We start from the raw sequence: 12,082 nt of genomic DNA, 5'->3' as shown, positions 1-12,082 counted from the left end.
GAAAGAGATGTATATTGTATTTAATGATCCAGAAAAAGCTCTTGACTGTGTGAATTGGAAATTGTTGTTGGGAGTTCTGTAGAAGGTTGAGTTTAAATGCAAAGATCAAAGATTCATAAGAAACTTATTTATGAACCAACAAGTAAGTGTTAGAATAGGGGAGGAAATTATAGAGGATAGTGCAATTGAAACGGGAGTTCGACTAGGATGCTGTCTCGCACCAACATTATTTAATATCTATCTAGAAAAGATAGTGAAAAAGAGCCTACATAATGAAGACGGCATTTCGGTAGGAGGTAAAATGATATATTGTAAACGGTTTGCACACAATATGGCGCTTGTTGCGGAATCTGATCAGAAAATCAATAAGATGATAGAAACCTTAGAGATGTGAAGAATATGGGATGAAAATAAATTTTAGAAAGCAAAAGCCATGGTGATTGGGACGAAGCGGTCGGGATCAGACAGAAGTAGGAGAGTAGAAAATAGAACAAGGGGCTAGTTTTTGGAACCTAGGTAGTATTATTAATCATGACATGAAGTTCGAACGTGAAATAGAAACAAGGATAGGAATAGCGACAGAAGCCTTTAGGAGGGAGAAAAGTTTATTTTGTGGGTCCTTCAATAAAGAGTTGAGAAAAAGATTCATAAAAGGCTTCGTGTAGAGTACTACACTGCATGAAGCAGATACATGTACTTTACGCAAAAGTGATGAGAAACAACTGGAAGCCTTCGAAATGCGAGTGTGGAGATAGAAGAATGATAAGAATTAGTTGAGTCGAGTGAAAAATGAATGAGAGGGTGCTGGAAATGGCGGGGGAGAAAAGATCAATTTAGATGTTATCGAAAAGAGGAAGAGAGACTGGTTGGGACATTGGCTGAGAAGGAACTGTATCACGAGAGATGTGCAAAATAGTATGGTGACAGGAAAGAGAGGGTAAGTGTACAATTAATTGACAGTATCAAAACAGCAAACTTGTGAAGACAAGAAGTTAGCTAAAGACCGTGGAAGCTTCTTGGTCTTCCATCGACCGTGGAAGCATGGAAGCTTCGTACTTCCAGCAAATGATCTGCCAATAATGGCATAATATCTATGATGATGATCATCATCCTCCCTTTTTCTTAGCTCTTCTTTTCTTCCCTTCTAGGGCAAATATCAGAAGTTGATGAAACACGTGTTTAATTGTCTTAAATGAAAAGTCTAAATACCAAATTTCATGCATCTAACTTTGAAGGGATTCCGATTCCGAGATATGGCCATCTTATCATAATAATTGCCACCCTATGTTTCCTCTTTCACACTAAATTCCCAAAAGTCTTCCCTCAGTGGTACCTTACGTCAAAAATCCTATGTACTGTACAAATTTCAAGGTTTTGGCTTAAAGACTTGGCCTAGATATTGCTCAATCAGTTATTCTCTTGGCCATTCATTTAGTCATTAGGATTTTTCTTTTCAAACTAAACACAACACACTGAGTACGGATATGTGATAATATACACTATGTGATCAAAAGTATCCGGACACCCCCCAAACATACGTTTTTCATATTAGGTGCATTGTGCTGCCATCTACTGCCAGGTACTCATTATCAGCGACCTCAGTAGTCATTAGACATTGTGAGAATGCAGAATGGGGCGCTCCGCGGAACTCACGGACTTCGAACGTGGTCAGGTGATTGGGTGTTACTTGTGTCAGAAGTCTGTACGCGAGATTTCCACACTTCTAAACACCCTAGGTCCATTGTGTCTGATGTGATAGTAAAGTGGAAATGTGAAGGGACACGTACAGCACAAAAGCGTACAGGCCGACTTCGTCTGTTGACTGACAGAAACCGCCGACATTTGAAGAGGGTCGTAAAGTTTAATAGGCAGGCATCTATCCAGACCATCACACAGGAATTCCAAACTGCATCAGGATTGACTCCAAGTACTATGACAGTTAGGCGTGAGGTGAGAAAACTTGGATTTCATGGTCGAGCGGCTGGTCATAAGCCACACATAACGCAGGTAAATGCCAAACGACGCCTCGCTTGGTGTAAGGAGCGTAAACATTGGACAATTGAAGAGTGAAAAAACGTTGTGTGGAGTAACGAATCACGGTACACAATGTGGCGATCCAATGGCAGGGTGTGGGTATGGCGAATGCCCGGTGAGCGTAATCTGTCAGCGTGTGTAGTGCCAACTGCAAAATTTGGAAGCAGTGGTGTTATGGCGTGGTCGTGTTTTTCTTGGAGGGGTCTAACACCCCTTGTTGTTTTGCGTGACACTCTCACAGCGCAGACCTACATTGATGTTTTAAGCACCTTCTTGCTTCCCACTGTTGAAGAGCAATTCGGGGTAGCGATTGCATCTTTCAACACGATCGAGCATCTGTTCATACTGCACTGCCTGTGGCGGAGTGGTTACATGACAATAACATCCCTGTAATCGACTGGCCTGCGCAGAGTCCTTACTTGAATGCCATAGAACACCTTTGAAATGTTTTGGAACGCCGATTTCGTGCCAGGCCTCACCGACCTACATCGATATCTCTCCTCAGTTCAGCACTCGGTGAAGAAAGAGCTGCCATTCGCCAAGCAACCTTCCAGCACCTGATTGAAAGTATGAATGCGAGAGCAGTACCGATGGAGGGCGCCACAAACTTGTAAGTCATTTTCAGCCAGGTGTCCGGATACTTTTGATCACATAGTGTATATAAAATACACAATCACGTTACAGTTCCAACACAATAACTGTGTCTTCATCTGACTTCCACTTCTTCTGGCTGCTTGGGAGTTGGTCACTGAAGAAGTGGAAGTCTGATGAAGACATAGTTATTGTGTCGAAACTGTTACGCGTTTGTGTTATATATATATATATATATATATATATATATATATATATATATATATATATATATATATATATATATATATATTATCACATCCCCTTGCTCAGTGTGGTATTGTGTTTAGTTTGACAGTAAGGAAACAAGGCCTGATAGAATAGTTATTTCTTCTTTTATATAAGAAATAAAGAGGATTCCATTTGTTGATTTCTAGTATTATATGTTTCAGAAGTTTTATCTATTGTGGAAGCCTCCTCGTTCACTAAAACCTCTAATCATATTGCATAAGCATTGCGATGCCAAAATCCTTTATTTGCTGGGATACAAAATAATCTGTGCTATAGAAATCTGGTCATTGTAAGCCTGCTGAAACACTGTTGAATTTAGAGACTCAATGAGGGATTATTTTCTTGTTTTTAAACATATTATAGAAATCACGATTATAGAATTGTAAAGAAAGCATATTACTTAAGATACATATGGGAGTGATAGAAAGCAAACTTCTTCACTTCTTTACTACTAGTACAAATACTGATTTTACGTAAATATATATTCCAAATTTTCCTTCACCATTCCGAAAGCATATGTACAGGTAGATTACGTATACGGACACATCTGCATGTTATGCAGGTTTATAATTGCTTTATAATTAAATTTTAATAATGAAGCTCCTAAAATTAATTGAAATGATTGCATGAATATTAAATGTTGTATTAACTTACCTGCCTATGTATCCTTTCCGCCGCTCAAAAAGTCTGAGATCAGATAGCCATCCCAAACCCAAACGACCCACTAGGTCCAATACAGCACTTATTGACACTAAATAACCTGCCTCAGTCTTTGAGTAACCCGTAGAGGTTGCGTAGGCTGGGAGATAATACAATACATACGGACACCCAGCCGACATCAACATAACAGAGACACTCATAAAAATAAATTGTACGTCTTTCAATAAGGATAAATCTAGATACTTTCGTATTTTTTCTGAAAGTGTCTTCTTTTTCTCACATGCAAGATCAGGAATAGCTGTTTGCAAGCTTTGAAGAATTGCCTCCTCGATTTTCTTGTCTTTATACACACAAGTGGAATCTGTGCTGAGGTCCTCAACACTATGAAGGATACTCGAACTCCTAAAAATAATTGGCTTTATCTGTTGTATCATTTCACCTATTTTATCCTTTTCTTCATCGCTATCTGTTTCACCACTTCTATCATTTTCACTAGATGTAGGTTTTTTCTGAAAAATAGCAGTCAAATTATTAACATTCGCACCATCAGCATTTGGTGCCATTTTAAGAGGATCATTGATAAACAGGAATTCAAGTTTACTTGCACCACGTGCACTTTTAACATCTTCAGGGGAACACGAAATTTTCACTTCCAGTAATCCGTCCACATCTTTCAAAACGTTAGTTTCTTGTTTCAATTCTGGATTTTTCTTGCCTTCTTTCAACTCTACCAGCCTTTGGTGAACGACCAGAGGTCGATATAATGCAGCACTGACACACACATGAAGCATACAACCACCAAGGATGAGGATGGTTCCTTGAAAACCGTAAGTCTCAACTAGAAAATCGATAAGTATAGGAAATATAAAGCTCCCTGCTGCAGTACCAGACACACAAATCCCATTTGCAAATGCTCTGTGCTTGTCGAAGTATCTTGATACGATGATGATTCCTGGAGTGGTCGACAGCCCTCCTCCAATTCCTGAAAAATAATAGTTGCATTACTAAGTGATTCAGTTATTTAAAATATAATTAGAGCAATACATTCTTTTTTAAATATATTAGGTCTAGAACTATTTTTTCTACTTTGCATAGTTATGGTAATATAACCTGTAAATTGCATTTTTTTCTGATATGCTTCTATATAATAAATAGTAAATAGTAAAGTAACACCAAAATCCATAAAATAATTAATAATAAGACAATTTACAAAGTTCTTTCAATGACTCACAGATGGGAGCACTACAAAACTAGTTCGAAACCGAGGACATTATCATTATGAGCTATGCAGCTATCTTCCATTATGACAACATTGAATCATTGTCTGGATTAGTCAACTGCGAAATTGTTACAGCTCGATTGCAGTGGACGCGAATTGTTTACTTACTTTCTTTTAAAAAGTTAGATTTCCACAATAAATTTTGAATAACAAATTCAGCGGTCATTTAGTGTTTGGTGGGAAAGGTATGAAGGCACCATAAGCCAGGACTTCGTCAAGGAGGAGGGGGTCCGTGACATAAAGTACTGCAGTCATCATACCCAGTGGCGAAGAGTACTATGAGGCTCTGAGGCCGGGCCTACCCTGTTTTGTATTGTATATTTTCTTTATCTTTGATTTTTTATAAAATAAAGTCAATACTTCAACATTTCGGTTTTTTCGGTACAAAATAGTAGGTTGTAAACACTTTGAGACTATTCCGTCTGACAAGTAAACCTTACGTTTGGGTGAATCGAGTTGCTGACTGACATGTCAGTGTGACAAGCAAGATCTTCTCTCCTCCAGAAAGAACAAGATGGGCGGGTGTTTATAAAGTGTGTGTATAACAATGAGGAGAATTGGAGAAGGTCTCTCAATGGAGGCAATCATTTACAAAGTTATTTCCAGCAGTTGTTCTAGATTTGATATTTTCAGCTACTTTCAAGCATTTTCTGATTCATGTGTGACAGTATTTTTAATTCTTTGAATATACAGAATATAATGAAAAAATACATTACATACACAGCAATATTGAGATTAATATATGATGTTCATTGGACAACAGGCTCTGAACCAGAGAGATTGATCTCAGAATGGAGAAATGTTTCGTGCGTCATCTACTCACAATTTTACTTACATACAGACTTCACTTAGTGCTACCAACTGCTGTCAGTGCCGAAAAAAGTTACGTGTAAGTTGGGTTGCATCTGTCTAGCCGTTCTCAAAACTGCAAAAGTAATGGAATTAGAGCACTTATGGAGGAGATACTTTTGTGGCTGTGTGTACATAGGGATTAATTAGGAGGAGAAAGGGAAAAATGAAATGAAATCTTTAAGTTTTACGTCCCACGGTTATGCCCAAAAATTCTAACCGTAAGAAACATTCTTCTATGTAAAGATTTTATTTTAATTACTAACTGTAAAAGCTACACTGAGAAATAATGTACGTGGCGTACGTAAAATCATATGTTACTTTTGTAAATCCTGTAGCTTTTGGGCTTAACGTAAAGCAAGCGTATAACTGAAGACATATGTTTTATAATAGTTTCCGTATAAGTGTTCCATCTATACGTATTTTCCGTATGAAACAATATAGGCGGTCAAAATCTCACCTACAAATGGATGTATATAACATATAGCTGAGGAATGTAAAATAAGTATATGCATGTGATAATATGCAGAAAACTGTTAGATGTCAAACATCCTGCAACGGCGTGATGTAAGATCTAAGAGCAGTGCCTATGTAGCATACGGACAACCATGGAAACTATGTACAACGAACTATCTATGGATTTCTGTAGTAAGCAAGAGGATTCCGTATATTTGTATACATAACTCCCAAAGTGCATTAGCACCTGCAATTCTTCTTTTCCTGCAATAACAGGCAACCCAAAAATCTCGGCGGCTAGGTTGGTTACAAATGTGAAAGGCGTTGGACTAAACCTAAATTTTGTAACAACTATATCAGTGTGGCAAACTGCAAATAAGAGAATAAAACAAATTGTTAAGAATGATAATTTTATTATTCTGACGGAATTGGATGACATCAAAACAAGATGAATGGCAAGAAGCAAATATCAGAGGGAAGCATTTCTCTCCTTCCTCCGAAAAAAAGAATCTCATAAAAAAGAAAAAAGTTACATAATGTAAAGTTTTAATATAAAAGCCCACCCAAAATTTAGAAAGTTGACACCCGAGAGGCAAAAGCAACGGAACCAAAGTTGAATGAAATTGTGCACAGATATTGCAGACGTAAAATGAAGGAATACGGGTTTCGTATTTTCCTGGAAAAAACGGTTGGTTGGGGCACGGACCTCTCAAACATTTGATCACGAAATATCAAAAGTGCTAGTAACAGTATGTCAAATGTGTGTAAAGGACATGAAGAATTGCAATGAAACTTTGCACATAGACAATACGCAAAAAATAAACGAATGCGTTTCTTTTATTTTCTTTTGATATTTCGTAATCAACGGTTTAGAAGATCCGTGCCTCACTCAACTGCTTTTTTCTAGGAAAATACGAAACCCAATTATTTCATTTTACGTCTACAATATCTGTGCACAATGCCATTGAATTCGGTGCAATTCTTCTTCCCTTTTCGTCCTCAAATTTAAAAATTTTAGGTGGGGGCTTTTACCCCCTAAAACCGTTTTTCCGCAGAAAATAAAAAAATATTCGTTTATTTTTTGCATATTGTCCATACATAGTTTCGTTGCAATTCTTCATGTCCTTTACAGACATCTGTCATACTGTTACTACACTTTTGATATTTTGTGATCAAATGTTTGAGGGGTCCGTGCCCCGCCCAGCCATTTTTTCCAGGAAAATACGAAAACCGTATTCCCTCATTTTATGTCTGCAATATCTGTGCACAATTTCATTCACTTCGGTTCCGTTGCTTTTGCCTTTCGGGTGTCAACTTTCTAAATTTTGGGTGGGCTTTTATACTAAAACTTTACATTATGTAACTTTTTTTCTTTTTTATGAGATTCTTTTTTGGGAGGAAGGAGAGAAATGCTTTCCTCTGATATTTGCTTCTTGCCATTCATCTTGTTTTGATGTCATCCAATTCCGTCACAATAATAAAATTATCATTCTTAACAACTTTTTTATTCTCTTATTTGCAGTTTGCCACACTGATATGCCACAGATGTCTGCAATATCTGTGCACAATTTCATTCACTTCGGTTCCATTGCTTTTGCCTTTCGGGTGTCAATTTTCTAAATTTTGGGTGGGCTTTTATATTAAAACTTTACATTATGTAACTTTTTCTTTTCTATGAGATTCTTTTTTGGGGGGGTTGAGGAGAGAAAAGCTTTCCTCTGATATCTGTTTCTTGCCATTTATCTTGTCTGAACTGCTTAAGTAAGATCATTTTGTAACTTTTGATGTCATCCAACTCCGTCACGATAATAAAATCGTCATTCTTAACAATTTGTTTTATTCTCTTATTTTCAGTTTGCCACACTGATATATTTGTTACAAAATTGAGGTTTGGTCCAACGCCTTTCTAATTCGGAACAACCCAACCGCCAAGCTTTTTGGGTTGCCTGTATTGAAGGAAAGGGAGAATTGCAGGTGCTAATGCACTTTTGGAGTCGTGTATACAATAGACCGCTGTCCGGAGAACGGATTTTTCTCAGTGTAGATTTCTTATAAGACAGGCTTTCTTGCGCTACTGCCGAGAACAAATGTCACGATTGGCCCAACATATTCACCTTCATAATTAGTGTTTGCACAGTGTTCCTGCTTTCTGTTTGTGTCTTTCGGCTCTTTCCGGTTCCGACTTGTATGTTAAGTATCGATCTTCCACTTCGGTCTACAACTCGAGTTCCTCTTTCGTTCGCTCGGTTCAAAGGAAGGAATTAATAACCCTGCCTTTCCTCTTCTTCTTCTTGACGAAATTTGAACTTTTTAACAGCCAAGCACTACATACTTCCTTTACTTTCCTCTTAAAATTTTCCCTCTCTCTAATCCAATTGTAGCTCGCGCGAAGTGAGCTTTGTGATGGAGAAACACCGTGTACGTGGGTTTCCTTGGGGTTCTCCCGTTTCGTCCCACTTTCTTCATTCCATTTCTAATCATCATAGTCTCCTTTAGCCTAGTCAGCATAATCGTAGGACGTAAAACTTAAAGATTTCTTTTCTAATTCAATCGTTCATTCTCAACTTTTTTATAGAGCAGACTGCAGACTGTACTTAGTATTCATGATCAGTTAAAAACAAGATACCAAGGGGCGTAGTAGATAGCATGCTTAATAACTCTGCTATATACCGTGTTGGATTATGATAACAATACATCAAAGGAAGTAGTTTGAAAACATTCCAAACTTCAAGTTTCCTCTTTTAGCGCAGTTTTAATACAGCTTAAAATAAAAGATATAGAAAGATATTTCTTCAGTAAACATATTTTATTTCAATATTAATAGAAATAGAAATGCAACATCATTTATGTATGTAAAATCCGCGATACAGATAGTTAACGTACACAGTACCGTAACTCTCCAAGCCTGATGAATGAGTAGCTACAAGTATTTTATTTATTTATTTATTGAGAGAATAATGTACGTATGTGCTTCCAAATGTTTTCTAATAATAATTTTTATCTATAATCAATTACCTTTGCCATATCCTTAATTTTAATGTTAATGCTATCATTTCAAACAATACAGCTCTATTACAATACACTAATATTTATATTCTATACCATAGCTAAAACAGACCTCCCTTAAAGTATTAAATCTTAGTCTCTGTTTCCAATCTATTACAGGAGAGGTGTTTCAAAATAATTTACAAAAGATAAATATATAAAATTCTACATTTAATTGCAGATTGTCAAGATAAGAGAAGACATTAGTGTCGTCTCCTCTGGAATTCTACAAAGCGTATCTCGACTCGTGTGCAAACCTAATTCGTGGACAAGAATAGGCCGGTAATGCCCAAGTAAACAAAATCGTTTGAATTACCGGTGTGTGTATACAAGGGTGGCCCAAAAGTAGGTATATACCCTTGCATTGATCAAGTATAATTTTCTAGCTTATAGGTTTATTTGCTGCGGCTGTTCCGAGCTTAAGATATAAGTAAAAAGAATTAAGAACAAATAATAAAGAAACCAAGCATATCTGATAAGAAATGATATAAAAAGCAATGAGTTGCACAGTACGGGACTGTGTACTTACTTTTGGGCTACCCTGTAAATAAAAATCACCAGTGTAAATAAAAATGAACAAATAATGTGAACTTTAGTTAAGCTTGTTTTTACAATAATAAAAAATGAATAATTAATACCAGTGAATCACAGTGCATATATATATATTTCTAAAAATATTTCATAACGCTCAGAGATATCATTTTATGTCATTTTATAAGGTCATGGTATATTGATATCAATTTACCCGTTACCGGTCTCTGTTGTAATAATGACGATAACAAAGTAATCATCATGTAGGGCCTTCGAAAGAAAAAAAGTTAAAAATTCCAAATTGTCGGTCAAGGGGAGAAGTGGTGTAACTCGAAAAATAGTGATTTTGAGTTATGACATTCAGCGTCATTTAACCTGCTCTATTAGCATGAAAATTTCATAGTTGCATCCCTTTATTAATAAAGATATGGACTTTTTGAAAATGATGTCTAAAAAAATGAAACAGGTATAATTAAGATATTGATATTCGTTTCTTTATTAGTTTGTTTGGGGTTTTTATTTTTAAATGAACAAATTAACTTAAATCACTCTCTAGGATTAAAAGAAAAGAAAAACTAATTTCGTAAAACATAACTGTCGAAAAAGTACAAAGGCATTTATAAAGAATTTAGTGGACAGCAATTCGGGAACTGATTGTCACTAAGGAACAACCAGTCAAAATTTACTTAAAAATAATCATTTAGACGAACATCACGGAAGTATCACACTTATTAAAAAAATAACATTAACCAAGAATCATAAGTATCCCAACTCACAGCCCCAAGAATCTCACCACATTTATGTTCAGACTTAGCGAGTTTATGTCAAGGAGATACGCGTATTGTTAGGAATCCTGAGTTTGTGCTCTTTTACAGAAACATTTCACATTATAGGACAGGAAAGTAAAATCTTTGCGGAAGATCTTAACATGGTACACAGAGGTATAATTCTTTACTGTGAAGAATCTATTACATGCTGTTAAATAAACTTAGTTCTATCTGTGATTATATTATTCCTTTAGACACATTATAAAACATGAGAAAGTTTCATATCATTATTTATAAAGACTCTAAAATAGCCAATCGGCGTTCAGAGCTACCTTAGGTGTCCTTGTACATAATGATATGAAATTCTCTTTTGTCTTGTAATATAGCTGATGAAACCAATGGTTTAGTTAGTTGGCGAAACTGTTGTTACACATAAACATTTTAATATAAACATTGTGCTTTGATTAGAGGCTCTGTTTTATTTTTATTTTGAATTACTAAAGTAAGCTAATATGAACAGATAGTTATTGTTAATTAAGTATTTATTAACGAAACAAGATCAAATAAACGAATAGTTTTAGAGCAAAGTGTTCTTAAAAGGACTCACCTCGAAGAGTAAACTATCAGTTGTGATTTTGTAAAATGAAAAGTGATTTATACCATAATGTATGCGGTTCGATCCCAGCTCGCGCCGTGTGGTCTTTGTGGTGGACAAACATCGTGCTCATGGGTTTTCTCGGGGTTCTCCCGTTTCCTTCCACTTTCTTCATTCCACCATTTCATTCATTTCTCATAATCACCGTCTCCTTTAGCCTAACCGGCATAACCGTGGGACGTAAAATTTATGATTTCATTTCATAATGTATACGCATTAATTGAACATTTATTTCTGAAATATGAACAAAATTGCTTGAGTGGCTATTCAGAATGGCTTGAAACAAGGAGATGCATTGTCGCCATTATTATTTAACTTCGTTCTGGAATACGCTATAAGGAAAATCAAAGATAGCAACCAGGACCTACAGTTGAACGGTATTCACCAGGTTATATAGCATATGCTGATGATGTAAACTTAATAGGGGACAATAGGGGAACAACAGAAAGAAATGCAGAGATCTTATTAAACGCTTGCAGGGACATGGGTTTAGAAGTAAATGCAGAGAAAACTAAATACATGGAAGTGCGTCGGGACCGGAATACGGCAAATTATGGACGCGTTAAAATATTAAATAATACTTTTGATAAAGTGGATAGTTTCAAATATCTAGGATCAATATTAACAGACGAAAATCATATTCACGGAGAAATTAAATGTCGACTAAAAGCAGGGAATTCGTGTTACTATTCGGTTCAAAATCTCTCGTCGTCACGAATTCTGTCGAGGAATTTGAAGCTTAAAATATACAAAACAATAATCATGCCTGTTGTTCTGTATGGCTGCGAAACATGGTCACTTACTCTGAGGGAAGAACATAGACTGAAAGTATTTGAGAACAAGACCCTGAGACGAATATTCGGACCCAAGAGGAACGGGAATGGGGAATGGCGGAAACTTCATAACGAGGAACTACATAATTTATATGGTTCACCCAACATTGTT

The 12,082-nt window shown here is 36.3% G+C and overlaps 1 protein-coding gene across 1 annotated transcript in view; it reads right to left on the bottom strand.

Moving 5' to 3' along the window:
* LOC145680926 (monocarboxylate transporter 12-like) overlaps positions 1–12,082 on the bottom strand; it is a 215,241-nt gene that overhangs the window by 79,133 nt on the left and 124,026 nt on the right. Inside the window, exon 3 of the mRNA XM_081752093.1 lies at positions 3,550–4,537. Coding sequence (XP_081608219.1) covers positions 3,550–4,537 — 988 coding nt within the window. The remainder of the gene's footprint in view (positions 1–3,549; positions 4,538–12,082) is intronic.

The sequence above is a fragment of the Thermobia domestica genome, chromosome 3 (assembly GCF_964235325.1).
Source record: "Thermobia domestica chromosome 3, izTheDome1.hap1.1, whole genome shotgun sequence".
NCBI lineage: Eukaryota > Metazoa > Arthropoda > Insecta > Zygentoma > Lepismatidae > Thermobia > Thermobia domestica.
This window is presented reverse-complemented; position numbering and strand designations above follow the sequence as displayed.